The sequence below is a fragment of the Seriola lalandi genome, unplaced genomic scaffold (assembly GCF_002814215.2).
Source record: "Seriola lalandi dorsalis isolate HSWRI2012SDOR001 ecotype SW California unplaced genomic scaffold, Sedor1 jcf7180002054883, whole genome shotgun sequence".
In the NCBI taxonomy this organism is placed as follows: domain Eukaryota; kingdom Metazoa; phylum Chordata; class Actinopteri; order Carangiformes; family Carangidae; genus Seriola; species Seriola lalandi.
In genome coordinates, this window is record NW_019525658.1 from 4,994,571 (window position 1) to 5,021,839 (window position 27,269).

A 27,269-nucleotide genomic window follows, 5' to 3' on the forward strand; every position below is an offset into this window, starting at 1 on the left:
TGGAAAGAAGCAATGGCTCCTCCCCTCACTCAGGTGTTCAATCAGGTTGTATTGGCCTCACCTGGTACCATTATAAAATGCAACACTGTCGGCCTTGGCAGCATTTGTTCTGTTTTATTTAGTCTGTGGCGATGGGTGGATGGTTGTTTCTTTTTGTCTTATTGCAGTTGTCAGAGTTCTTGCAAGCTGAGCCAGGTGAACCAAAATAGTTTTTACATCCTCTACAAAAAAAAAAAGCCTGATTATAGATACATCATAACTTATTCAAAATGTTGTTTGTCAGTTCAGAAAGACAATGAAGGATGTATTATCACCTGTTTTCTTTACTATTTTGTTTGTTTTCTTTCATTTTATTTTTTACTAATACATTTTGTCCTTTTTTTCTTTTCACTTGATTTAAATAGTTGTTTCAGCTGGAAGCAGTCCTTTGAATTGTGGCCTTGGCTCTAAACGGTGCAAAGATGGCTCTGAGTGTATCCTCTACAGCCATGTATGTGATGGAGAGCCTGACTGCAGGGATGGTTCAGATGAAGAGGACTGTGCGTCTGGATGCAATGGAGGTATATGACTGAATCCACAGAAAATGCATGATGAAGTCAAGTACTACTTGCCAATACTTTGAGGTTTGTTTTGACCTATCCAGATGGACAGTGTTTTCCACATAAGAGTTTAGAAGTCAGATTAGACATCCACTCCTCACAGAGGATTTAATGTGGAACTGTTGTATAAGATTGCATTACTTTAAGATAGGCGTACCTACTAAAATGGCAACAAAGTGCATCATCATATTGTGTCGTTAAGTTACTGTAAGTATTTTATTTGGCATCCAATCAGGCATACCAGAGATTTAAATGCAACCACAAAGGGCCTATAATAAACATTTTTTTCAGGCCAAAGCCATTACTTATCTTAAAATGGCAAATGCTTGAATCTAAACAGATCAATTCCAGTGTGCTCATGGGAAGAAGTGTATAGACAAGGACCAGGTTTGCGATGGTGTCCCTCAGTGTCAGGACCGTTCTGATGAACTGCACTGTATGAAGCAAACAGAGGGCTGTGTTCACCACTGTGACAGCAAGAGTCGCTGCTTGCCTGCAAGCTTCCTCTGTGACGGAGAGAGGGACTGTCTAGATGGCACCGACGAGGCAAACTGTGGTAGGTTGAAATCATTTGAGAATACAGATCTCTTTCTGGAGATGATCACATCTATATTTAGGACTCGCACAGGATACAACCTTGAGTCACAATCTTTTGTTCATCTAAATCAGAAGACCAAGAGCACAGTGGGTATGAAAAGGAAGAAAGGACCAGCACAACCCCTGATCCTGCTGTATCTGATGGCCCATCCACCATCATCAAGTGTCCTTTGGGTGCCATACCCTGCATGAACAATGTAGAGTGTATCCTCTACAACCATGTCTGTGATGGGGAAGCAGACTGCAGAGATGGCTCGGATGAGGAGGAATGCTCATCAGCATGTGAAGCAGGTAATCTGGTGGTTGGTCTGTGTAGGTTTGAGCCCCTGTATGTGGGTTAAGAATGACTTTACTGCCCCCTAGTGAGTAGCATTATCATATTACATTTTAGTACATCAGAATCAAAGACCTTTCTTCCAAGAACATAAAATATATACAGGATAATGCTTCAGTGAAGTTGGTACAGAGACAGCCAGCTATTTGGTTTCACATTATGGACCATTAGTAATTGTAACTGTTGACCTGAATGTAGTCAAATCATATGGATCTGAAGTGATGTTGGATTGTATTGTCACTACAAAAAATTATTGCACAAATCATGCATAATTAGAATCCTGTTTAACAATAGGATCAATATAGTGTCAACAGGAAGAGCTGGGAGATGTCAGGTATGTTCACAGGTTAAATCCACTGAAGCTGGGAACACGCCACACAGCTTGAAGCTCAACTACAACCTGCCAGCTCCCTGATTAGTCCATGTGTGCTTTACAGACCAGTTCCAGTGTGCTCATGGAAAAAAGTGCATTGAGCAGAGCCAGGTGTGCGATGGTGTCGCTCAGTGTCAGGACCGCTCAGATGAACTGGGATGTGCCAAGCACATGGAGAACTGTGCTCACCAATGTGATGACAAGAGCCGCTGCATTCCTAACAGCTTCCTCTGTGACGGAGAGATGGACTGTTGGGACGGCAGTGATGAGGCCAACTGTGGTAGGATGTTGGTGAACTAGTAAAATTAATATTAACTAACTGGATTAATCAGCTTTAGTTTTACAGGACATCTGTGTCTGGGTATCTTTGTCCCCTCCACCCTGCAGCTGATGAGGACTGCAGTGCCACTGAGTTTAAATGCACCAGTGGCCAGTGTGTGTCAGCCACAATGCGTTGTGATGGTCACCCAGACTGTTGGGACCATTCGGATGAGGAGAGCTGCACCAAACCACCGGTCTGCACCACCAAGCACCGCTGCCTCCAGAGCAAGGAGTGTCTGGTGCAGGAGTGGATCTGTGACGGAGATCAGGACTGCAAAGATGGCACTGATGAGAAGGTGCGTGTTCAAGGCAACATCAAGTTGTAAGTAAGTGAAACAGTGGAGTACCTAAAGTATCTTGGAGAAAATCGAACAAATCTAAACGGCTTTTTGAGCAAACAGAATGACAATAGTATACTGTGCGTTATGTTCTTTTGAACTCTTTTTCTCATACCCCTCTGTCATGTGGTCAAAGGTCGAGGTCAGAACAACACAGTACGTACAATGTGTCCCATACTGCAGTACCTAACTGTATACAATATATGCTTATTTTTATACTATATTGTTTTTCCTTAGTATGCTGGAAATAATCATGCTTTTATACATTTCATATGCATGTTTTCTGAGGTCTTCCTGAGGCTGTTTCACTTCCATTCACAATTTTATTATTATTTTACAGCTTGGAGCAGCTCCTCCATTTCCTAATGTGTAATCACTGTGAAAACCTGCTCAGAATTCATTAGTAGTGCAGATTGTATGGCTATCGTGAGGCAGGTGCTTGATGTAGGGCTTTGAAGCCAGGTACTCCCAGTGGCCTAAACATTCACCAGGAGACCCTGTTGTGTCAATTTTCAAATCAAACAGTGAAATATCATTAGAGATGACTGTAGAACAATCCACGGGTTCCTCTGTAGGATTGTCCTGTGGCTCCACTGACCTGCGGCGAGTTCCAGTGGTCGTGTAAATCCAAGACCAAGTGTATCCCTTCAGCCTGGAGGTGTGACGGTGTGAAGGACTGCAACGATGGCAGTGATGAGACTGAATGTGAGTAGGTATACGATGTAAATCACAGGAAGAGGTGGAGTTGTTTTACCGAATAGAAACTTGATTTTTAAGTGAGATCATTATCTTAGCCTAGTAACTGCAACAACTATGGTTGGAATAATTTCATTTCATGTAATCTCACCCACCTTTTATACCCATGTTCCTGCCTGAGTCTTTGTACTATTGATTGAAGTAAAAAATTATTGACAAAAACGAGGTACATCATCGAGACACTTACACTAGGGTTTTTTTTTTTTTTTTTTTTCTCCCCCCCCTAAAGATGGCTGAGAACAGGATTCATTTCATCACTTGTTGAAGTTCATCAGGATGTCTGAGCTTTCAGCAAAATAATGTACTCAGCTAGTTGTGAAAATGAGGGGGAGCTGATTTACTGGAGAAAGACAGTTTAAGGGTGTGAGAGCTGATAAAATGTTAACTTTCAATAATGGATTTCCTTTATCATTCATCATCAATTGTGGCTGAATACCTGTAATGTGTGTGTGTGTGTGTGTGTGTGTGTGTGTTCCAGGTGAGGTGTTGGCATGCCTCCCCCACCAGTTCCAGTGTGGCAGTCAGGAGTGTCTGGATCCAGTCCTGGTGTGTAACAACATCACCAACTGTGCAGACGGCTCAGACGAGGGAGGCAGCTGCCAGATAAACTGCGCAGAGGCAGATAACAGCCGCTGCTCCCAGAGCTGCTACAGCACGCCACAGGGAACGGTGAGGACTCTGTATCTCCAACTTTGACTTCACTAATTAAAATCACTCTCTCACACACACACACACACACACACACACACACACACACACACACACACACACACACACACACACAGTCTGTCCTGCAACTCAGTGGCTTAAAATGGGAAAATAAAGATGGATAAATGCAGCAGAAACTGAACTGTGAATGTATCAGTGAAATGAAGACTCTGCATAAACAAGCCTTGTTTAAACGATTGTGTTGTAGCTCCTCTAATACTGGGTTCTTGCTGTGTAGCGCTGTCACTGTACAGCAGGGTTCAGCCTCATGGAGGACGGCCTGACCTGTGCTGATATTGATGAGTGTGACGGTCAGAGCCCAGCTGTGTGCAGTCAGCTGTGCATCAACACCCCTGGCTCCTATCGATGTGACTGTCACCCAGGCTACATCATGGAGGCAGGTGGACACAACTGTAAGATCACAGGTAAAGTCCTCTCGGTGAGCTACAGAGCAGTGACTGGAGGGGAAGCGGCATAGAAGCAAAATAAAACAACTTAAAGTAATAGTTTGACACAGCTCACTTTCTCGCTGAGAGTTGGATGTGAAGATTGATACCACTCGCATTCATCTGTTAAATATGAAGCTGGAGACAGTTAGCTTAGCTTAGCATAAAGACTGGAAGCAGAGGGAAACGGCTAGCTTGGCTCAGTCTGAAGGTGAGACTTCACTTACCAGCACCTCTAAAACTCACGAGTTATATTTTGTTTGTTCCACAGAAAGTAAAAAAGGGTGAAATTGTCAAGTAGCAATTTATATGCCAGACTACTTCTTTGACTAGGTGCAGTGACTTGAGACCTGTGTACCTCTTTGACTGAGCCAGGTTAGCTGTTTCCACCTTTTTCCAACCTTTAAGTTAAGCTTTGTAGCTTTATATTTAGCAGACAGACATGAGTGGTATTGATCCTCTCTCTTGACAAGAAAGCAAATGAGTACATTTCCAAAAATATCAAACATTCCATTTTAATGTTTTCAAGTTTGTAAAAAGCTTTTGTCCTCATCAGCAAATGCATCTACTCAGATGATCCTTATTTCATTCATTTTAACGAACTGTCATAACTAAGAGGTCACACCGACTGGAACCAATTACATAATCTTGTTTCATCCCTCAGGTGAACCCCTCCTGTTGTCATCGGTACAGACAGACCTCTTCTTGGTTGGACTGCGCAGTGGCAGTGTGGATGTGCTGTCCTCCTCTGCCAAGAAGGCCATCCTGTCTGTGGACTACGACTGGAGGGAGCAGAGAGTCTACTGGGTCAGTCTGGACAGTGAGAACATCAGGTGGTCCTCGCTGGACCAGAAGACCACGGGAACTCTGATTAAAGGTTGGTGCAACACGAATGTGGTTGGAGTATTGTCGGAGGAGGTCAGAGGAATAAATATTTACTGTTATACACGAAAACACCTCAAGACACCGTTTGTTGCCACAGGAATCCGGGCTGATTCTGTAGCTGTAGACTGGCTCGGCAGGAACCTGTACTGGATTGATGGGGTGAACAGTCAGATTGTTGCCATCAGGCTGGCCACAGGCACTCTGGAGTCACTGGACCACAGCGTCATCCTGGATGAGGACCTGGATCAGCCCCGCTCTCTGGCCCTGCTTCCGCAAAAGGGGTTGGTATGAATTAATTTTATTTGTAAGAACCTTTTTTAAGACCAGGATTAATAGTCTTTTTTTTATTTTTTATTTTTATTTTTTTCTACTAGGCTGATGTTCTGGACAGAGATTGGTAATGTAGTGAAGATTGAGCGGGCTGGGATGGATGGGTCAGAGAGGAGGGCGGTGGTGAACTCCAGTCTGGGCTGGCCTGGTGGTGTGGCTGTGGACACAATCTCTGACAGAGTCTACTGGACAGATGAAAGACTCGGCGCAATTGGATCTGTGACACTGGATGGAGATGATATTCAGGTAAATCCTTTTTGAGAAGGGGGTGTTGCCTTTTTGTTTTTGAGCTTTGAAATTTTTTTTTTTTTTCTATGCAATTTTTAGATGCATCTGTCCCAAATTTTGCTGCACAACCCTTTCCAAAGTAACAGCAAGTCAGATGCCTAAATAAAAATGTACGCTGCACAAATCTCCCTCTCAGATCCTCCAGATGAAAGAGACCACCAACCCGTTCTCGCTGGCAGTGTTCAATAACATGCTCTACTGGACTGATGCCAAGAAGCGAGTGGTGCAGGCTGCTCATAAAATCTCTGGCAAAAACCGTCAAGTTCTCCTGAAAAGGCCCGGACAACCTTTTGCTGTGAAGGTGAGTAAACGGGTTGGAATTTAGAATTGGGTGCAAATGTATAATGGACACTGTAACTAAATTTGGATCACCTTCATGTGTGAAGTGCTCACAGCGGCTCGCTAAATTGTGCATGCACAGTATGACGTTGTACTGTGTGTTTGAAGCATTCCACTTCAACAAGATCTTGGCACGGTTTTGGGAAATTGAGGAAAAATCCTGGGATTGCTTGTGCAAAAATTGCAGCTGTGGAATTTAGTGTACTAAGTACTAGATGTAATGTTTCAGCATGAATTGTAAAGTACAAAGTACAAAAAAAGCAGAATTTCAGACTTCTGTGTTCCCTGTTGTTTTGTAGATTATCCACTCATTGCTCCAGATGGGCAACCAGAGCCCCTGTGAGAAGATGGACTGTTCCCACATGTGTGTGTTGGCACCGGGACCCAAAGCTGTGTGCAAGTGTCCCTCTGGTCTCTCACTGGCTGAGGATGGTCTGACCTGCTCCAGCCTGGTCAACTCAGCATTCCTGCTGATACTGTCTCCTTCCACTGTCACACAGGTTGTGCAGATTTACACCAGGTCTAATCTGTTTGGCAGGATATATTTTAAAGGAATCATTGGGCATCATAGGAAGTGTGTGTGTGTGTGTGTGTGTGTGTGTGTGTGTGTGTGTGTGTCCAAAAATCTAAAACTCACTGTTTAAAAGTAATGTCATTTTTATAATCTGTACAAAAACAAATTATGAACAGATCCCTGGTTTAAAGGAGGGTTATGTGCCTGCAGACTATTGGCAGATGCTACAGTTTACAGATGTTCCCTGAATGCCTCACATGCAGGCAATGGGTAGATGCTGGCTACAGCATACATCACTAAGTTTCCCATGAAGATGGAGTTTGAGGCAACAGCAGTGCACTGTACAGTGTCATTGTGAGGTTTATAGGGGGCCATCGGGGCCTTTGCCTCTGCATATCTTACAATTAGACATCTGTGTGCGAATGTATATTTAATCCCAGTGATGTCCGTAGATCTACCTGCAGTCTCGACACACAGCAGCAGAGCTGAAGGGCTGGCCTGAACACCTGGCCCTGCAGGTGCCCAGCGTCAATGAAGCTGCCATCATGGACTACAACCTACGTGACCACACCTTATTCTTGACAGATGATGGCACAACTTCACTCAGCTCCTTCAAGCTAAAGGACTCAGACTTGACCTCCCAAGGTCAGCTTCTCAAACTCCTGGGTGACGCCATCAGTGCCATGGCCCTGGACTGGGTGACACTTAGCGTCTACTGGAGCAGCAACAAACAGCGCCGCCTGCAGGTGACCTCCATCACGGGTGCCTACACTGCTGTTCTCATAAAGGAAGGGATTGGTAGAGTGGAGTCCATCGCCCTCCACCCTCCCAGTGGGAGAGTTTGTTTCACCAACTTGGCTCAGCAGGATATAGGCACTGTGGCTACTGTAGAGTGTGCTAACATGGACGGTGCTGAGCGGAGGGTGATGTGGAAGGATGCTGTCCAGCCCACATCTCTGGTTTTCTCCAGTACCGGGGACACGATCTACTGGGCTGACTCTGGTAAGAATGAGTTTGGGTATAGTTGTGGAAAGATTTAAGTGTTTTTCATGGACTGAAAGTACTTTGGAACAAAGCTGTAATTTGTTTAGAAAAGCAGTAACATCATGGTTTCTGTCTCAGGTTTAGGGATCATTGGCTTTGTCCAGCTTGATGGATCTGGATACAGAGAGTTGAAGGCCGGTGATGGCCTGGCTGCTGTGGCTCTGAGTGACGATACGCTGCTTTGGATGACTGTTAATGGTAATGTCTCATAGTATCTGCTTAATTTAATACACCTAATGCCATATTAGAGGCACCAACTTGCAGGTGGTGCTGTTCAACAAGCTATTCAAGACGTTGCCTCCATTTCATAACATGCGAGTTTGAAATGCAACACATCATTGAAAGGTCAAGCTATGAGTGCTACTGAACCTGTAACATCTTGTGGTCTTTTCTGTATTTTTCATGGTGCTACATTTCTTTGTGTTGGCTTTTCCCTCAGACAAAACCAGGCTCTGGTACAGAGATGAGCAGCAGCAGAACAAGTTGTGGTTTGAAGTTGGCACAGAAGTGGTCAGCTTGAAGGCATTTAGCAAGTCAAGTCAGACTGGTATGAAAGAACCAGACCTCATGATGCCTGGGTCATAAAGCTGGTGTTGATATAGCTGGGAGTCACCCATTTTTATGGTTGTAAATGCCAAAAACATCACAAACCCCAGCCGATTGACAGTCTGCTTGTTTCACCAGGTTCTAACCAGTGCACAGAAAACAACGGCAACTGTCAGCACTTGTGCCTCGCCACCCCAGGAGGTCGGACATGCAAGTGTGGCCATGATCACGTCCTTGTGAATGCCACCCACTGCAGCCCAGAGCAGGGCTGCCCAGCCGGCACAAGGCCATGTCTGGATCAAGTCTCATGCCAGCCTGTTGAGAAGTTCTGTAACGGGCGTGTAGACTGCTCCGACCACTCGGATGAGAACTGTGAGTATTTATATATTTATACCTCCTTTTTTAAAGGGTAATAAGAACTAGAGGATATCACAATATAGGTAAATGGAAGTCAGCTACACCTTGAACTAAAATGACTGAACCGGCATGGAGTTTTGGCTGAAACTACTGTCGTCTTCTAGGTGTCAGTCTGAAGCAGTGGTCAGGAATAAAGGTCCTTGCTCCCACCCAGCCTCGCAGCTCATCTCCTCCTCCTCCCCCTCTCCCTCCTCTGTCTGAAACCAACGACCTGAACACAACCCTGAATGTCAGCAGCCTGCTCATGAACCTGGAGGCCCAGCAGTGCAGCCAGAGACACTGCAGTGGCAATGGACGCTGTGTGGACAACAGTGGGGACACTGTATGTGTGTGTTCACAGGGCTACAGCGGCGATTCCTGTTCGGACCATCTCCTGCAGACCATGCAGCGTCCCATGGTCTATGGTGCCGTGGCGCTCGGTGCAGTAGTGCTGGTCATTTCTGTGCTGGCAGTGGTGGTCAAGAGGAAGAAGAATGCCAACATGAGGTTTTTCAGTTTATACTAATTATTTAGAAACCGTTGTGTCTCAGACACAAAGCTGGACAGTTTCCTTTTTATAAGACTTAAACTTTTTAAAATTAAATATAAAACTATGAGCTCTATAAGGCACAACCACGCTTTGAGCTAGATGCTAATGTCATCAGCTGATTAAATGTCAAGATGGAGGCCAACAACCAATTCAGTGTATTTGCTACATTTGATGTCTATGGGGAGAGTGTTTGGTCACTTGTAGCAACAGTTGAATCTATAGAGGTAGCACATGACTAAATATGTCTTTCCTTCCTGTAGGAGAGCTAGCCCAGCTGCTATGAAGGATACAAGTATGACAGACCTGGAGAAGAAAGCTGAGACCGCCCCGCCCACAACTGCCCCAGTAGATGCAGAAAAGCCAGAGGTGGACCACCCAAGAACTCCATAAACTATCAGTCCCATTTGTCTTACTGTGCTTATGGGATGAGTGTGACTTTACCTTCTTTCTCTGCAGGAAGCGGTTTCGTCCGTGGACTGAGGCTGACATATGGGCAAGCAATGTTTTTAAATAAACAGTTTGCATTTTCCTCTGTTTCCTGTAAAGTTATTTCAGAATTGTTTATTTCTTAATTGTCTGTTATACCCCCAATTTAGACTTTCTTTTACACGGACTGCAGCAGATAATTGCCTGAGTTATGGCAATGACATAACTGACAACATCGGAGGTCAATGATCGCGCGTTGGTCTCTCCTTTGTAAACCACCTGGAAGAGATTCAGCACTGAGTATAACAAAGGACAATAAAGATGTGGTGCAGGACGTACTCTGATCCAGGAGGACAGACCATAACTGCACAAAATGCCACATGCCGTCTAATGTAACTGGGGAGACGGAGGTTCTTGATCCAAAACACACTTGCTAATCTTTCCTTGTGCGACCTCTAGATGTCCTCAAGAAGTCACATATTATGTGTCACAAAAGATGAAGGCAGCAACTAACAATTTTCATTATCACTAAACAAGAGTCAAGTGCATGTCCCAGTTTCCAAAATGTCTCATCCCTGAACCATACGAACTAAATTTATTTCCAAATATGGCAACTTTCTTTGATCTGTGAGATTATGTATGATGAGACAGTGATGTGTATTTAAAGTCTAAAATGGATTCTTCCCATTGTTTACTCCAAAACCACAAAACACATGTTTACTCTGGCTGTGGATAGGCACTTCTGGTGCAGCTACTCATTCTCATTATCCTCAGTTTTTAGCACTCTCTAATTTCACTCAGTCTGGGGGTGTGATTTAGTGATTTAGATTTGATTGTTCATGAGTCGGAACTGGAATGAAGAATGCTAAAGACACAAACAGATGATGAATCACTGCTTTATTGTACCCACACATCAACAGTCATATAAATGCAAGGCTAAGCAGAAATTAGCTTATGGTAGAGTTGGTACATTTCAGCATTAGTCTGCTGTATCCCTATGGTGTGCAGTGATAAGGGGACACTCAACTTATCCAGGTAGGAATGCGGGAAAGCTATATTATTCAAAAATAATAGTTTACATTCTCTACTATCTAATATACAATTGATATTCATATATTGTTTATGTAGCAAATTTTTATGCCAAAGTTTCAGTATATGTTTTTCTGAATGCTGGAATTTTAATCCCTACTTAAAACATCTCCATTACACATTCAAAAAGTTAAATGAAAAAAAAGTTGTTAAAATGTTCTCTTTGTGCAGAATAGTGTTATGGATACAGATATTTAAAATGATGAATTCACGTGTGAGCAGCATTTTAGCTGTAGCTGCTCGAGGTGGAGCTGATTTAACTAAAGTATTGGATAGGTAATATGGAAAATCTCATAGACATTTGTAACCATAATAGAGTCCTAAAAACTTTATACTTTTGCCAAGTATAGTTAGAAACATTTCACCTGTTTTAATGCAAATCAACTTGTTAAAAATGTTGTGGAAATGAGTCTCTGTATCGTGAAACATCAGCAGGCTGTGATAGAAATAGAAAATAGAATAGAAAAAGTTGATTTTAGAAGTTAATTTGCATTGAAGATAGGTCGAAATATCCCTGCTACACTGCCTGCAGATATCTTTCACTTTCTAAGAAAGAAAGAAAACAGAATTTTAAGGAACTAGTTGCTGACTAAAATGTCTTGATGAGGGAAGTTTTTAGAAGCTGATAGCAAAATGACTGTCAGTCGGGTAAAAAGTGTGATATCTAAAAGAGGAAATGTAGTGGAGGAGAAGTATATAATAGTATAAATTAAAAATACTGAAGTGACATACAAGCACCTCAAATCTGTTCTCAAGTGCAGTGCCTGAGTAAATGTACTTGATCACATTACTGAACCAGTATAGTGCTTATGGTTTATTTGTTTCAGTAAATACAGGAAACACAGTAATGGCATTTCTATGGACTACACTTTGCGTTGTCGTCATGGTGACTGCAGCCATGTCTAAACCAGTAAGTAGCTCTTTTATTCTGTTATTACATCTATACCAATGCAAAGCAATGTAAGAGGACTTTCATGTCACCTTCCTTATTATAAAAACAGGTCTGTCTAAGTGAAGATGAGGATTCATCCAAGTCATCAGAGTCCAGAGACTCCGGTTCATCAGAAGAGACTGACACTCACATTCGGGATTCACAAGACCCCCTGCAGCCAGCGTTTACAGAGACAGACAGGCCTAATGCTAAAGAGCAGACCGACCCCCTGAACACTGCAGCCCTACTTCCCTCTGCAGACTCGGGGCTTTTTCCAGCCACGCTCAACACTTCAGCTCTGCCAGACCCTGAGGACCCTCAAACCTCCACTGACATTGATGCTTTACAGCTCATGCCAGAAGATCCTTCGCAAACTGCTCTTGGCATGGACATTTCTCAAGATATGCCTGGTACTGATCCTGCACAGAACTCAATGAACACTGACACTGTGCATGTTTTACCAGAAACAGCGGTCTCACTACACCCAGGGAAAACAGAAACTGATATAATCATAAGTGTTGGTGGAACAGCTCAACCACAAGTCATCACCACCACCACCACCACCTCCACTACGTACCAAGGATTCCCCCGGGGTGCCACTCCACCCTTTCCTCCACACATTATCAAACCAACACTTCCACCATTCTCCACAACCCCTCCCCTGCCAATCCCAATCGTCACCTCCCTGACTGCTAGTCCTGGTTCTTTCATTTTACAGTTCATGACCCCTGAGCCGGATCCACCCAGAGGAGACAGCAAGTGATCCAAGAAACTGATCGATTTCAGTTTCAGTTCCACTTCAGGTTACTGGCTTGGCCCATGTTTGTTCTAGATATATGTAGCGTTGTCTTGATACTTTGTAATAGTCTCTGCTATATAAATACAACTGAAATGTATTGATGTTTATTAGCTACAACACCATGTGATTAAATGCTCTTATCTCTAATTTAATGAGTGGTTCTGAAGAAAACACACTACAATACTGTTAAGTAAAGTTATGTTATTTTTTTATTGGGAGTTTGTATTACTGTCATTGTAAACATAACCACACTTCACATCTGCAAATAACAAAGGATCATTTGTCACAGCAGTCATACCAAAAATTACAGTAGGACATGTCTGTTATGAGAGGGAGACATCCGATTGCTGCATGTGTTGCAGTTGAAATTAGAATAAATTTCTGATCAAAGAGGTGATGGAAAATTAGATCCACACTCAGGAATTAAGTCAGATGTAGAAAAATACAGTTTAATCTTTGACTCACATGCAGAAACTGTAGTACAGGAGGTGCAGATGCTGCACTGAGGATGGTCCACACGTGGACTGAAACATCTGCATCTTTTTGAGGTTTGTTTACTGCACAAATGCCCTGCGACTCCTTCCCTTTCACTCAGTCCATTTTTAAGTGAGTGTGCAGACGATATTAATCACGTGGACTTATAGCTGAGGCTAGTTTTTCATTTTCAGTTGTGTCTGAAACATTTTCAAGCCTGGTGGAGTGGTACATATAGCTTTGCAGGCAGGTTTAATGTATATGACAAGTGGACACACCTTTGTTCAAACAAAGAGCATTTCAATAGGATGTCTGGCACAGTTCCTGAACTTAACAGAAGACAATCACAACTGGTGAGATGGTCCAGCTGAATGTCACTGAATGGTTGGCTGCAACACTAATGTGCTGTGGGTGACTCAGGTTGATCTTGCTGTTCGGGTTCTGTGTCAGTCTCTGCCTCATTCTCAGTGTCCTGCTCTGACTGTTGTTGCTGAGGCGGCTGGATGAGTCCTCCCTCCTGTGCTGTGTTGTAGGAGCCACAGCCGCTGCACTTTATGCCCAGCACGTGGAAAGGTACCGCACAGTGGGCTACGCAGTCATTACATATTATCTATAGTGAGGAAAAACAAAGGCGATGGATTACATGTAAAGATAACCAGTTGGATGATAACTAACAACGGTCATCAAGGCCCATTTCTATTTAATTGTAGAAAGTGGATTGAAATGAAATGCAAAACACCGGGCTGATTCATCAGTACTTCAAAACTTCTTTATTTAACATAAACAAAAGTATTACTTGGACATTTTATTGTATATATTAAGGTCTTACTTTGACAGTGGCACCCTGGTATTCAGTGGGCATCGGTGACTGAGCGATCTCTATGTCTATCTGATCCCAGTGGTCCTCCATGTTCCAGGCAGAGTGCATACACAGAGGGCAGCGATATGCTCTGAAACAAACACGGAAAAAATAACATTTAGTGGGAGGTGTTATTCAGTTCCTTTAGTAACCAGGCTACTGTTACTCGGTAATCAGGTTTATCACCTACCCCAGACCTTATTTTGGAATCATGGTTTACTTATTCAGCAAAGTGCCCAGTCGCAGAAACCAGTTTTCTGCCTTAGTTTATGGTTAAGAAACCAACTTACTGGAGAAAGCCAGCTGTATCCTGGTTACTTGATTGCACGTAAACACACTGACTGATGCAGGACTCAACTGTTTCAGAAATATTTATGTCAAACAAATTAATAATACCTAACTTTGGAAAATACCATATCTTACTCAACTAAACAATTCCCAGGGAAAAGGACTTATTAGACATACCCTGTTCTGACCATGTCATCAAAGCAGGTCCTGCAGAGAATCAGAAAAACATGTTAACTGTTACATTTATCTCATAACAGATCTTCAAATATTATTACTACATGAAAATAAACCACTATACTTATTTAGGGATTATTTAAGGCTTGACAATATAATATTTTGATTTAGTAATCTACATCATCAACATTTGAATATCCTTTCAACTCTCTTCTCTTCATATTTAATTATATTATATTTCTTCTCTTATATTGCTAATACCATTGTACTATTAGATTTTTTTAACTGTGGTATAGAGAGTAACCACTCTGCTTTGTGTCTGTCAGGCCTAAATCCAAGATTCTTGTATTTTTCCATCTTTGTAATTACAAATTATGCACAATTCAATCCCACAATCCTGAGCTACGTGTCTTTAGGGAATAATGGAGTCATACTTGTGTAAAAGATGGCCGCATGGAAGAACGTGAGCCCCAATTCTGGACGTGTGAATATCCTGTACATACAGAGGAAAATCATATCACACTGTAGAGAAAGCAAAGGACTGAATAAATCCAACATCCCTCTGTATAGCAACCAATGTATTATGTGTTTTATTACCTCCATACACACTGGACAGTTCTGCCTTGACACATTTTCAACACACTGAAACGTAAAAAATAATAGTAAATAAAAGCAGTGATGATACTACAGACAAATACGATGTGTGTGCATTGGAAACAGGTGCAGGGTAATTATCACCTTGTGGTTTCCCCGTAGATCCTGGGCTAAACACAGATTGCACTTCTCACAATGGAAATACTTCTCTCTGGGCCCAATCCTGTAGGGACCAAAACACAGTGACACTGACACAGGTGTCAATCACCTCATGCATGAATAACATGTGAACGGATGCTTGAGGACGACACACCAACACTGAGCTTGTAGATTACTTCAACACATGGAAGCAAAAACAAAACCGCCAGTGGCAAAGTGGGACAGGAAAAGTCATTGGCAGAATCACACAGGGATACTGCAACATTATTTTTTGCACTGACAAGTTGAAACATCAGTGTATGCATTAGTATGGCAGATTTGAAAACCCAGTGAAATACCAAATTACTGATTGTGGAGTCAGCTGATTTAGAAACACTGAAATCTAACATCAGGATGTTACAAACAAACATCACAACATTGAGATTTTGTCCTTGAATTAACTTGAATTGTTGTGTAGAAAGAAAAAGACAAATACTGCATCCCTCTTTAAATGGGTCTTCGTCTTGAGACATTTTTACTTTTGTTTCCCAATTATCCATTGTTATAGTAAGTATCTTCTACTGGGGTTATAAGTATAAAAAGATATGTAACTATGTAGCTATATAACAAGTATTCTCTAAGCTCTACTGTTTCTTACCTGCATATTCCACAGGGTTGACAGTGGTACTGCTTCTTATCCTTGTCGAACAAGTGGCAAATGTCACAGTAATACTCCCCAAACTGCACATGACACTGCTGGCAGGTCTTCTGTGCCTAAAAGAGTGAAATCTCACATTTGTACCATTGATTTATCTTGATGTGAACTAACCACCACGTGCATGACTACAATATAAAATAAAGATCAAAGCGAACGTGAGATTAAAGATCACTGCTACAGCTGAGAGTGGAGTTGAAACATATCGGTTGCAGGTGGGTTTTTTTTTCTTGTTACCTGCTGCACTGTCTGACACGCAGAGCACTGCACCTCCCTGACTTTGAAGCGATCCATCTGGTGGTTTTCCTCTGCGTCATGACACAGCCGACACACGTACAGTTTACCACAGCAAGGCGCCTGCAGTGCATAGAAACATAATGTCAATCATACTTTTATTAGATATTAGAAGCTGATACCGCAACTATTCTTTATTTCTGGCTGCTACAACTCTGGAAGTTTATAGAAAAGCCAAATTAAAGTTTCAGGGACTTTTTAAAAAGGCCTAAATATATGTTACAAATAACCAGCACGTATGACTGAGATTGTGACTAATAATATAATTTAACAGATAATCCAATACTATCAAAACTTCAAACCCCATTGTGGACTTTGTTATGCAGCTAACACATACGAACCATGAAGACACTAACTAATGTGTCATAAAGATACAGTTGTTGCGTTAAGTAAGCGTTCAGGTAACTAACTAACGTTAGCTATGAGCTAAAAGAGTAGCTCCAATCGTTATAGCAGAGTTACAGCTAGTCATATTTAACACCACTATGCCTCCATCTTGCATGTTATAAAAATATACACATTTCATTTGAAAAAGTTAACTCACTTTCAATAGGCAGCTGCGTGCATAATGCTCACAACCTACAGGAGAAGCCATGTTTTCTCCGTGTCTCTTCTTCGCGGCCAGTGGGAGGCTGCCCGCTTTTCTTCTTCTTTGTTTTTGACAGCGTAGACTCCACATTACTGCACCCCTCCGTTTGAGATGCCCACCAAACGTGGGCAAATTGCTTTCATTGGTTAAGTGTTAAAAAAAAAAAATTGCAGTGACAAACAAGGTGATATGGCACAAAATCTGTGGCCCCATTTCCTCTTTTTATCATATTTTATGAAATAATTTTCAGGTGAACCTCCGTATTATAGGTGGAGCTCAATTCACAAACTTCAAGGAGAGCCATCATTTAATTTCGTATTTAACATTAGGTCAAATAATGAGATCGATCGCCGTTTGATACACTGCAGTAATAGATGTTTTCCTCTGTTCGTCTGCTTTCTCCTCTTTGTCTAATAATTCATACTCTCCAGGCCTAGATTGCAGATATCTTGATAATCTATGCCCTGACCGCAAGTGTTACGGGCGCCGCTGGTGTAGTGGTATCATGCAAGATTCCCATTCTTGCGACCCGGGTTCGATTCCCGGGCGGCGCACCAATTTTGCTCCTGTAACTATCAGCGAAAATTAAAATGTTACAAATGTAGCAGTGAGAGTTATTGAATGGTAGCAAATAACGCCAACAGTCTAATCAAATACGTTGTATATTACCCTTTAACTGACTGTATCATAACCATTTCCCAGATGTGTCCAGCTTCTATTTCCTCTAACGTTTGGCACTTTTGTCAATTAAGCTATGACGAGGAATAGGTTCATGGAAATATAATTTTGCAGTTATGCAAGACTGCCGGTAACGTGCTATATGTGCAGTTTTTGCCGTACAGATGTGGAGGCACATCTTTGTGTGTGGGAGAAAAAGCGCTTGATTTTGGCTTCATTTCAGCGCGCAGGTTGACGCTGCTGACGCCGCTCCTCCGCCATCTTCAACTTCCTATTGTTTGCATCAGACTGAGGCTGTCTGCGGTGTGTGTGAGAGCAGAATCGGCCACCGATCTGTCATTAAATAGTTGATACAGCCTTAACGTTCGCGGTCGCTAAAGTTGAGCACAAACAATTTGTATGTCATTGGATTAAAAACCTCTCAGGACGCTACCACTAAACCTTGATGATGGAGGACGATCAACCCAGAACCTTGTGAGTAACAGCGGCCCTGTCTATGTCCTGGAATTGGAAGGCTCCGTGTAACTACGGCGCGTCCGAAATGTTTCCACGTTGTTGTTTCAATTAAAAACTGTAAAACCTTGTAATTTTGACACACATGGACATTTAACTCGCATTAGCATTTCATGTCGACAATATCTGCGTCTGTAAATGTATTAAGACAAATGCGATTTTCGACATGAACGTAAAGTTCTGTTTGATTTTGCCGTAGAAATAGACGGAACCGTAACTCGCCTGAAAATGAAACTGAACGGCTAGTTAATGCTAGCTATCATTAGCTAAACAGTTGGAAGCTATACCGCCGCTTCTTCTAAAATGCACACGTTTTCGAGGAATAGCCATATCCCGAAAATTAGTCTTAATTTCTTACTAATAGACAGGTATTAGCTAGACCCTCACGAAAACGATGTAATTTTACAAAACGCCGTTAGCTGCCAACCCACTTAGCATGAGGCCCGTTTATACCGGCTAGCGTTATCTTTAGCTAGCCGGTAGACAAGCCACGTCAACGGTCGGAGAGACGGCACGGGATAGCACCAGAAAGGGGGTGACCATACTCTAGTTGTTTGTGTAAAATTGAGACTATCCCCAGTGGTATTTAGTCCACGACCATTGTTGATTTTATGCTAAAATAATGAATTGTTGTGGGTTGTAGCTAGCCCTGTTAACTAGCCTTTGTTTGCATGCTACTTCCTGTTTGACAAAGACTGAACTCCCTCATCTCTCTCCTTGTTTGCAGGTATGTGGGGAATCTGTCCAGGGATGTCACTGAGCCCCTTATCCTGCAGGTCTTCACACAGATTGGACCCTGCAAGAGCTGTAAAATGATAGTTGATGTGAGTGTTATTCCCTTGTGTGGTATATATTGTTTGACAATATGAAATACAATCAACAGTGGCTGGATAGGTTGTGGTGCCATGAAGGTCTCAATCTACACATATGCTTGATACCGATTTTCCTCTTCCAGTCTGTTATATCAGGCCTGACACGCCAAGATACAGTAGGTGACTCTTGTCATGAGTGACTAAATAGTCACTCTTGCTGTGGACTTAACATCAGTCTTGTTTTCCCGTTGACAGACGGCTGGAAATGATCCGTACTGCTTTGTGGAGTTCTATGACCACAGGCATGCTGCTGCCTCATTGGCAGCCATGAATGGAAGGAAAATAATGGGTAAGGTAAGCTATCGTATCTACAGGGTGAGTGGGGATGGGTGGGCATCGGGTGTGGGGATTTAGGTTGTGTGTCTTCCTAAAAAAACAAATAGTGAAGTGATAGCATTCATATTCCAGTACATAGATAGGTTTTCCAACTGACAGGGGGAAGCTGCTGCAGCCAGTTTTCAAATCAGATCTTAATCATTTTGAAGATGGCCAGAAAGTAGTGTTTCTGTTAGAAAAATTGGTTCATTAGCTGATACCTATTGGTCTTGAATTCCTCCACATCTACCACCTCAGATGGTAGATGTGGAGGAATGTTGGCAACATGTGACATTAATGTTTAAGGCAAATTCAGGTTTGAGAAGTAATTGACAGAAACACAAGTCAGGGCTCCACTGAACAAGCCTGTACTGTCAAAATATTCAAGACCATGTAAACTACATTGTAAAGAAAGCAAAACACAAATGTCAGGTTATCTTGAACATTAGAGCAAACCATTAACATTTTGATTTCCCACTTTTAAAAGACCACAGGACATTCTAAAAGAATATTAAAGTGGTGCTGGATGGTGTAATAATGAGTTGAGCTTCTGGAGTCAGTGTCAGACTGAGCAGCCACTGTTCAAGTGATTTGCATTGCACTGGTCACCGTTGCAGATAAGTTTTGTAACTTTCAGTGATACTTGCATTTGTTATTATTGGCTTATGCCTCGCATTAAAATGCATTGCATCGATGCCCCATTCAAATCATACCATGGTTGTACTCTTTGCTCTTATGCTAATAAATTCCTACACCCAGTTGTGAAATTGTTTGAGTCACAAACGGTAGTTCCAGTTGTTCTTAATTCGGTGTTAAGTTAATTCAGGTACTAAGATTTGGTACAAGAGAAAAATCTTCCTGTACTTTGTCAGTTGATGTGCACAGGACAGAAGTTAGGGAAAAGGCACCATATCACATTAAATAAATAGTACACAAATAAGTCCTTTTTAGTCAGTCCTTAATTCATACAACCTCACATGGGAATTACCAGGTTTTACTGTAAATGTTGTAAACATACCCCACCTGGCCTGTTCTCTCTCTGCCCCTCTCCATAGGAAGTCAAAGTCAACTGGGCCACGACGCCAACCAGCCAGAAAAAAGACACAAGTAGTAAGTACAAGTCCTTGTCAGTGGGCATATACACTTCATTGGCAGTATATTCAGTACACCTAGTTAAGACTAATGCAACAGCTAATAAATCCCCTCTAAAACAGTTTCAACACAAACAGAACTTTATAACCTTTAAGGAGGAGGATTTATTGCAGGACTGTTGTATTAGACTCCATCAATTTTAGCTAGGTGCTCCTAATAATAAACAGCCAACTGAATGTTTACTTTATGACATTAATACATTGTAAAAGTCTGATTCATAAATGAAAATTGCAGAGAATGATTTACACTGCATATATGTTTACATATATTCCTAAACCTCATTTTCTTGTCTGTTGGATTGTGGTTTTCCCAGGATGACACTTGTTTTGACCTTTCTCTACTAACAAGCTGATTAAAAATGTGCAAATACAGACAGGAAGTCAAGATCTTGGAGAGACCATCAAAGCTTGAAATAGTGTGTATTAACATATACCGTGTTTAAACTGCTTTCCCTCCTACAGATCACTTTCATGTCTTCGTTGGAGACCTCAGTCCAGAAATAACTACAGAAGACGTCAAAGCTGCCTTTGGTCCATTTGGCAGGATATCGTAAGTTTTAAGCTAATATTTACACATGAAGATTCAGAGCTGCAATTATCGGTCAATTAATTGATCGACAGAAACTTTTCAAGTAAAAAATGCCAAATATTCTGAGGTTCTAGCTTCATAAATCTGGAGATTTGCTGTTTCTCTGTTTTATTTTATTGTAACTTGAATGTGTTTGGAGAAAATATTTACGGACACCACTAAGGACTTTGGGAAAATGTGATTGCTGGTTTTGCAATTTTTTTGACATTGAATAGATCAAACAGTCAATCAATCGTAAAAGAATCAAAAGATTAATATATTACAAAGATAATTTTTAGATGCTGCCTTACAACGATAACAAAATCAGGTATCGACAATGGAAAATGAGGCCATGCTCTGACAATGGGAAGTAATGTTTTTCCCATTTCTGCCTCATACCAATAGAAAATGGAAGAAACCTTTTGGCACATACACTATATACATATATATATATATATACATATGGAGGCTTAGCCCTGGTCTAGAGACGTATCATTTTAATTAAAGCTGAAACAAATAAGCCATTAGTATTATTTTTTTTTTTTTAAACAAAAATGTCAAATTTCATCAATTCACAGCCTCCATCTTTTCAAATGTGAATATAGGTTGTTTTCTTTATCATCTATTGATCTGAGTATTTTGGGATTTTCATTGAACAAAACGGACAGTTTGAACACGTCGGATTTTGGGAAACTGTGTAAGGAAATTTGAAGAGCAAAGTAGTTAGTCAGTTGTAGCCCTAATTTCAGTTTGAGATTTCATTAAGAAGCTTCTTCCTTTTCATACAGTGAAGGCGTCATGTAGGGGCTGCATGTTTCTGATGTTTTCCTGTTGGTGTGTTTGTCCACAGAGATGCTCGTGTTGTGAAAGATATGGCTACAGGGAAATCTAAAGGCTATGGCTTTGTGTCTTTCTTCAACAAATGGGTGAGTAGACATCATTGTGTTGATACTGCTGTTAATGGTGGGGTTCTCAAAGCGTTATTATTTCTATAAGGTATTCTTGATAGAATAGAATCTTTATGCCTTGTTATATTAAAATAGCACATTGTCACATAGGTTACTTCTTAATTTGTGTTCGGTTTCTCTAAAGGAACACATTCTTGATTTTGCATTACTAGACTCCAGCTTAATGCAATAACCAGATTCTTTCTTGGTTTCCAGGATGCAGAGAACGCCATTCAGCAGATGGGGGGTCAGTGGTTAGGAGGCAGACAGATTCGAACTAACTGGGCCACAAGAAAGCCCCCCGCCCCAAAGACGACCTATGAAAGTGCGTTATCATCGGTGTGCACGTTTTGCTTGCTTACGATGTTGGATTCACATGTTAACAGTGGCTTTGTCTTTGTATTTCCCTCCCAGATAACTCCAAGCACCTATCCTTCGATGAAGTAGTGAATCAGTCCAGCCCCAGTAACTGCACTGTGTATTGTGGTGGAGTCAGCACAGGACTGACAGGTGAGAAGTACTGATGATGAACCAGGGAGCAACATTCTTTCAATGACGCCAAAACTAACAACAAATTTATCCTATTAAGTAAAATCTGCGTAGGTGTAGCTTATTCCTCTGCACCACAGGACTCGGTTAATGTTCTGACACACACTTAACTTAAACCATATGATTTCAATGGATGATATGATTATTACCTGTGTTAACTTTATGTTAGCCACTGCAATAGATTAGCTAAGTGTATTCCACAACCACCATAATCAAGATGCCAGTATGCCACGTTTCTCAGGCAGCATCTGGTTTTTCACGACACATCAGCAGATATAGTTTGATATCTGATGTTCCCTTTCTGTTTGACTTTCAGAACAACTGATGAGACAGACCTTCTCTCCCTTTGGACAAATCATGGAAATCAGAGTTTTCCCAGACAAAGGCTATTCATTTGTGAGGTATGTGGATGTTTCATATTAACTTCCCGCTTTTCTTTTTTTCCCCCTTTTTAAAGAAAGGTCAAAGTTCGACACACTGGCTCTTGATCTAGTCCAGGGTCCTGCTTACTTCATTGTAGAAGGGAGAGGGAACCTGCTGTAGACATCTGGAGCCAATGATATAACATGTTTTTAAATGATGTGACCAGCGTGGGTTATATCTACATGTAGGATTTAGATCGTCTGTTTTTCGTTTGCAGAAATAATTGTAATTATTAACGCAGGGTTTTATCCCACATATGTGGCATTTGTGAATTCTGCTGCCTTGTATTTATTTTTAATGACTTGCTGATGATGTTTGCTAAACAGAAGTTCTGTACATGTGTTGGTTAACCAGGCAGCCCATATCATAAGTATTGATGGTAACAGAGCATATCTCCAGCAGGGGTGTTGTCACTGTTGCTGAGTAAATATCTGTGAAATGAGGTTCAGCGTTTCCTTAGTGGCTCTCTCCCTCTGTTTTTGTCCAGGTTTAACTCCCATGAGTCAGCAGCCCATGCCATTGTGTCAGTGAATGGCACTTCAATAGAGGGCCACATAGTCAAATGCTACTGGGGTAAAGAAACCCCGGACATGATGAACCCAATGCAGCAGATGCCTATGCCCCAGGTAAATATGCAATGTATTGTACATGCATAAATTAAACGGCATCTAAATACTGTCTCCATAGAGATTATAGTATAGTAGTAAGTCTGCCAGTTAGTGCTGACAGTGTGTCCTGAGTCTATCTAACTTCAACATGAGTTGATTTGAAAACCATAACCGTGGAAGTGTTTAACGTCACAATGAGAAGTTATTTAACAAGCATTTTGCCCCCATCATTTACTGTATTTCATATTAAAGGGGGGATATGAACTTTACGCAAAGCAGGCAGTGATTATTTAAACATATTTCAATGGGCTTAATCTGTTGCTACCATGAACCACACTTACACCATGCCTGTATATTGTACTGTATCCTGCAGCAAAACAAGATGGGCTTCGCTGCAGCCCAGCCCTACGGCCAGTGGGGCCAGTGGTACGGCAACGGGCCCCAGATTAGCCAGTATGTCCCGAACGGGTGGCAGGTCCCCACCTACGGTGTCTACGGCCAGGCTTGGAATCAGCAGGGCTTCAAGTAAGTAGCACGGTGTGCACAGGGCTCCCCTTCACCGCCTCCTCCTACTCCAGCACCACCAGAGTTCCCCTTCAAGACCGGGCCGCGAGAGCCAGCTCTGGCCACAGGAGGGAGCCATGACCTCCCTTCCCCAACCCCACCTCCTCCCTCCTCCCCTCACCAGCCCCTCATCTTGAGAAGATTGAGAAATAAGAAAAAACACACAAACACACACACAGAACAATCTGAACTTTTTAATTTTGGTGTTAATCATGTTGCAGTGTGTTATCACAGCACATCCTAGTTACTGAAGGGTTTTGTTCCAAAATGTTTCTGTCAATTGAATTACAGTTGATAATACTACAAACCTGTCAGCTAGCCCGTAAATGATTGTGAGAAAACTGCCTTAAACAAGCTAAAAAAGTATTTTTATTCATTTCAGTAAATTTAAAGATAATTGACAGAAACAAGATAAATGCTAAAAGCTCAGAACAAAGTTTCACTGTCCACATCCAGGGAGAGTTGATTGATGAAGAATGCGTTTCCCTTTTTGTAAGAGTGCCCACTGTGTGTAAGAACTGTGTTCTTTAAGGCTGTTCATTTGTTTTGTATGTCTGTGTTCATGTTAGAGCTTTTTACATATTTTTCTTTTTGATTTCGTTGATTTATTTTTACATTTACCTGAGGATTTGATTTGTATATGGATGTCAGTAGGACATGTTAAATATCATTTATAGGTTATCAAATTTTGTTTTTGTTTAGACAGCCTATGTGCAGTGATGCTTTGTGCGCTCAAGAAAAATAAAGGAGAGGCCATATGTTGTTGACAGTCTAACAGTCTTCTTGGTGAATAGGTGTATAAATAGGCTCTGTACAAAGGTGTGAGGTAGATGTAACTGAAAACAGTGTGCGAGTGTCGAATGTACAGTAAATGCACAATTCCTAAGACGGAGGCGAGGCCTTTCTTGACTTGAAATTTAAAGATAAAACTTTTATCCTGTATAAGCTGTCTATTCTCCACACTGAACTTAGAATTTAATTTTATTACACGAGTGATAAAAGACTTAAAATACATCATGTGAATTAGGTGAGAACGTACGTGTACTTTGTGGCCAAATGTAGAAGTGTTGCAAGAGAAACGAAGATGATCTACATGTCTGTACACAGTGTGGCTTATCTGTCTATAGGCTGCATACAGCTGTTTTAATGTTCTCGGTTATCAGCAGTCGGGGGGTGGGGGGGTTAGAGAGGAATATTTAGCTTGCTGCGCTTAGCCTGTATGCTCTTTGTCTGCTTGTCCACCCATGTTTAATCAAATGACACTTTTGGCCCCTCCAAAGAGCCCTCCACTTTCTGCTAGCTTGATTTTTGCCTAGCCTGCCTCACCCTCACAACCTCTGATAACTCTATTTGCCTTCTTGTTCTCATTCTAGCCTGTCCAGATTCTAGTAGCTCTAATATAAACCGTCCTTTGCTCCCTTTCGCCTTGTCTCCTCTAACCTGCTGGCATTTTGTCCTTCTGTCTCTCTCTCTCTCTCTCTCTCTCTCTCTCTCTCTTTACCTCGTTTTTTGCAGTCACTTACCGGCCAGTGCTGGGTGGACTGGCATGAGCGCCATCAGTAACGGTGGGGTTATGGAGCCTACACAGGGATTGAATGGGAGTATGCTAGCCAACCAGCCTGGTATGGGAGCTGCTGGATACCCCACACACTGATAAGTGGGCAGGGTGGGAGATTTGTCAACCATCAGCCTCTTATTGGCTGTACGGTGCCCCGCGGGGCTGTGTAACACCGCCTCCATTTGTGGCAGGACTAAGACTTTTACTGGGATGTGGATCCTAATGGGAAGGTTGACGTCTATAAGAGATGTAAATGGGATTTCATGGGGGGGTTGAGGTAACGGGAGCCAGGGAGAAGCGATTTGACCCACACAGGTATTTACACCCTTTGTGGAAGGCAAGACTGGCCATGAACCAGGGCTCTTACCATTTTTAAGTTAACTGTAAATGAGTATAAAACTGTAAAGGAGAAACTTTTGGATTTTTTTTTTTTTCCGGGTTTTACAAATTGCTTCCATTTTCACATCTTTCCTCTCAGACAGCCACTGAGGGGTTTGTAATTTTTTTTTTTTTTTTTTTTAAAGAAACTGTTAAAGTCTGAGTCGTGCTAAGTTATGACGCTTAGTTATTATTTGAGGAATGGAAATGTTTAATTTGTCCTCATTTTCTCTTGGATTAAAATCAATTGCAGGGATTGTTGCCACTGCTGTTTCTCTGTAAGGGCAGATAAATATTGCACAGTTTTTTCCTCTCTTGTACATGGACAAGTTTGACTACCAAGAGTGTTTCCTTTTTGCATTCCATTTCTCCTTCATATCTTTCAGACAGCCTCAAATCTTTTCGCCACTTGTAAATAACCATCCATTCATTCATCAATTCATTCATTCATTTGAAACAATGTAAGTAAAATGCTACTGTTAACTGTGGGTGCTTGCTTTCTCTTTTGTTTTGATAACTCGACAGTTAACTCCAACATTGTACGTAGCAGAGTGGCACTATGAAACGTGACACTGGCACAGTGCAACACTCATGATTCTTCCATGCAGGGATAAGACAGCATTGCCATGCAGTGCATACTTAAAATTTACACAATTCAAATGTTAAAGGGTGAACATGTTTGACACTTCTGATGTTTTTTTAAATATCTATTGAAACGCCAGTATTTTATATCAAAAATCTGAGTGGATTCAACCTTTACACTTGCTCTTTTTGCCAGAGAAATGGGGAGGCCTACATTGTAACTGTTGCCTTATAGAGCTGGTTTCTTTTAGCTGACAAGATCCTCTTTTTAATTAGGCAGTGCCTACAGACATTTTCAGACCCTTTTGTTTAGAAAGGTGTTAGCCCTGAGAACTGATGACTCTGCTACTGTAATCAATGTTTTCTTGCTTTGTCCAATTAAAATGCTAATGCACATAAACCACACAATGTGTTAGGTTTCCTTTTTCTCATGGACAGCTGCTTACTCTAGGAAACATTAATGGATATTTAATTCAGAAAGTGCTTTTCTAACTTAAATATATTTTTTAGCTTGACTGTTATTTCTGTTGTATGAAATGTTTTGCCTTGAAGATCTCAGAAGCCGAAAGAGGTTGTACGGCCTTTGAGGACACCAGATTCATTTCTCAAACTATTTGTATAAAACTCTAAAGAGACACTTTTACTACAAGAATCTTATTCATTATCAATATGTGCTTCAACATTAGTATCTATGAGGTCTGGGAAACTGGGATGTTTATGAGCTGCTTGACAGTCCATCAAAGTAAACATGAGTAAAAAAACATAAATCAGTAAACATGCGCTGTCACTATTGCACACTGACAAATTAGTTAAGATGACACAGAAGAGT

General features: G+C 41.6%; 3 protein-coding genes, 1 long non-coding RNA gene and 1 other non-coding gene across 5 annotated transcripts; 4 read left to right on the forward strand and 1 right to left on the reverse strand.

Moving 5' to 3' along the window:
* The first annotated feature begins 99 nt into the window (after positions 1 to 99).
* On the forward strand, positions 100 to 9,893 carry lrp13a (low-density lipoprotein receptor related-protein 13 a). The gene is made up of 20 exons (XM_023397637.2): positions 100 to 195; positions 405 to 560; positions 940 to 1,155; positions 1,269 to 1,487; positions 1,968 to 2,183; positions 2,291 to 2,520; positions 3,138 to 3,267; positions 3,797 to 3,987; positions 4,265 to 4,451; positions 5,137 to 5,349; positions 5,455 to 5,638; positions 5,732 to 5,933; positions 6,112 to 6,276; positions 6,614 to 6,814; positions 7,281 to 7,830; positions 7,951 to 8,070; positions 8,312 to 8,419; positions 8,557 to 8,790; positions 8,940 to 9,321; positions 9,625 to 9,893. Exons 1-20 carry the CDS (start codon positions 132 to 134, stop codon positions 9,752 to 9,754), a joined length of 4,098 nt encoding a protein of 1,365 aa, XP_023253405.1. The 5' UTR covers positions 100 to 131; the 3' UTR covers positions 9,755 to 9,893.
* A 912-nt stretch (positions 9,894 to 10,805) lies between these two features.
* Positions 10,806 to 12,827, forward strand: LOC147817146 (uncharacterized). Its single transcript, XR_015436614.1, has 3 exons — positions 10,806 to 10,825; positions 11,707 to 11,789; positions 11,881 to 12,827. It is a non-coding gene; the product is annotated as an uncharacterized LOC147817146 (long non-coding RNA).
* rchy1 (ring finger and CHY zinc finger domain containing 1) lies at positions 12,801 to 16,809 on the reverse strand. The gene is made up of 9 exons (XM_023397550.2): positions 16,690 to 16,809; positions 16,089 to 16,208; positions 15,795 to 15,910; positions 15,143 to 15,221; positions 15,002 to 15,046; positions 14,839 to 14,897; positions 14,408 to 14,437; positions 13,913 to 14,033; positions 12,801 to 13,693 (listed from the first exon to the last, which is right to left on the reverse strand). The coding sequence occupies exons 1-9, from the start codon at positions 16,738 to 16,740 to the stop codon at positions 13,481 to 13,483; spliced, it is 834 nt and encodes a 277-aa protein (XP_023253318.1). The 5' UTR covers positions 16,741 to 16,809; the 3' UTR covers positions 12,801 to 13,480.
* A 408-nt stretch (positions 16,810 to 17,217) lies between these two features.
* Positions 17,218 to 17,288, forward strand: trnag-ccc (transfer RNA glycine (anticodon CCC)). Its single transcript has one exon. It is a non-coding gene; the product is annotated as a tRNA-Gly (tRNA).
* A 390-nt stretch (positions 17,289 to 17,678) lies between these two features.
* On the forward strand, positions 17,679 to 26,848 carry LOC111647982 (cytotoxic granule associated RNA binding protein TIA1). The gene is made up of 12 exons (XM_023397707.2): positions 17,679 to 17,886; positions 18,653 to 18,749; positions 18,993 to 19,091; positions 20,168 to 20,222; positions 20,726 to 20,813; positions 21,682 to 21,757; positions 21,995 to 22,103; positions 22,193 to 22,288; positions 22,644 to 22,728; positions 23,238 to 23,376; positions 23,732 to 23,883; positions 25,438 to 26,848. Exons 1-12 carry the CDS (start codon positions 17,858 to 17,860, stop codon positions 25,574 to 25,576), a joined length of 1,164 nt encoding a protein of 387 aa, XP_023253475.1. The 5' UTR covers positions 17,679 to 17,857; the 3' UTR covers positions 25,577 to 26,848.
* Positions 26,849 to 27,269: the final 421 nt, after the last annotated feature.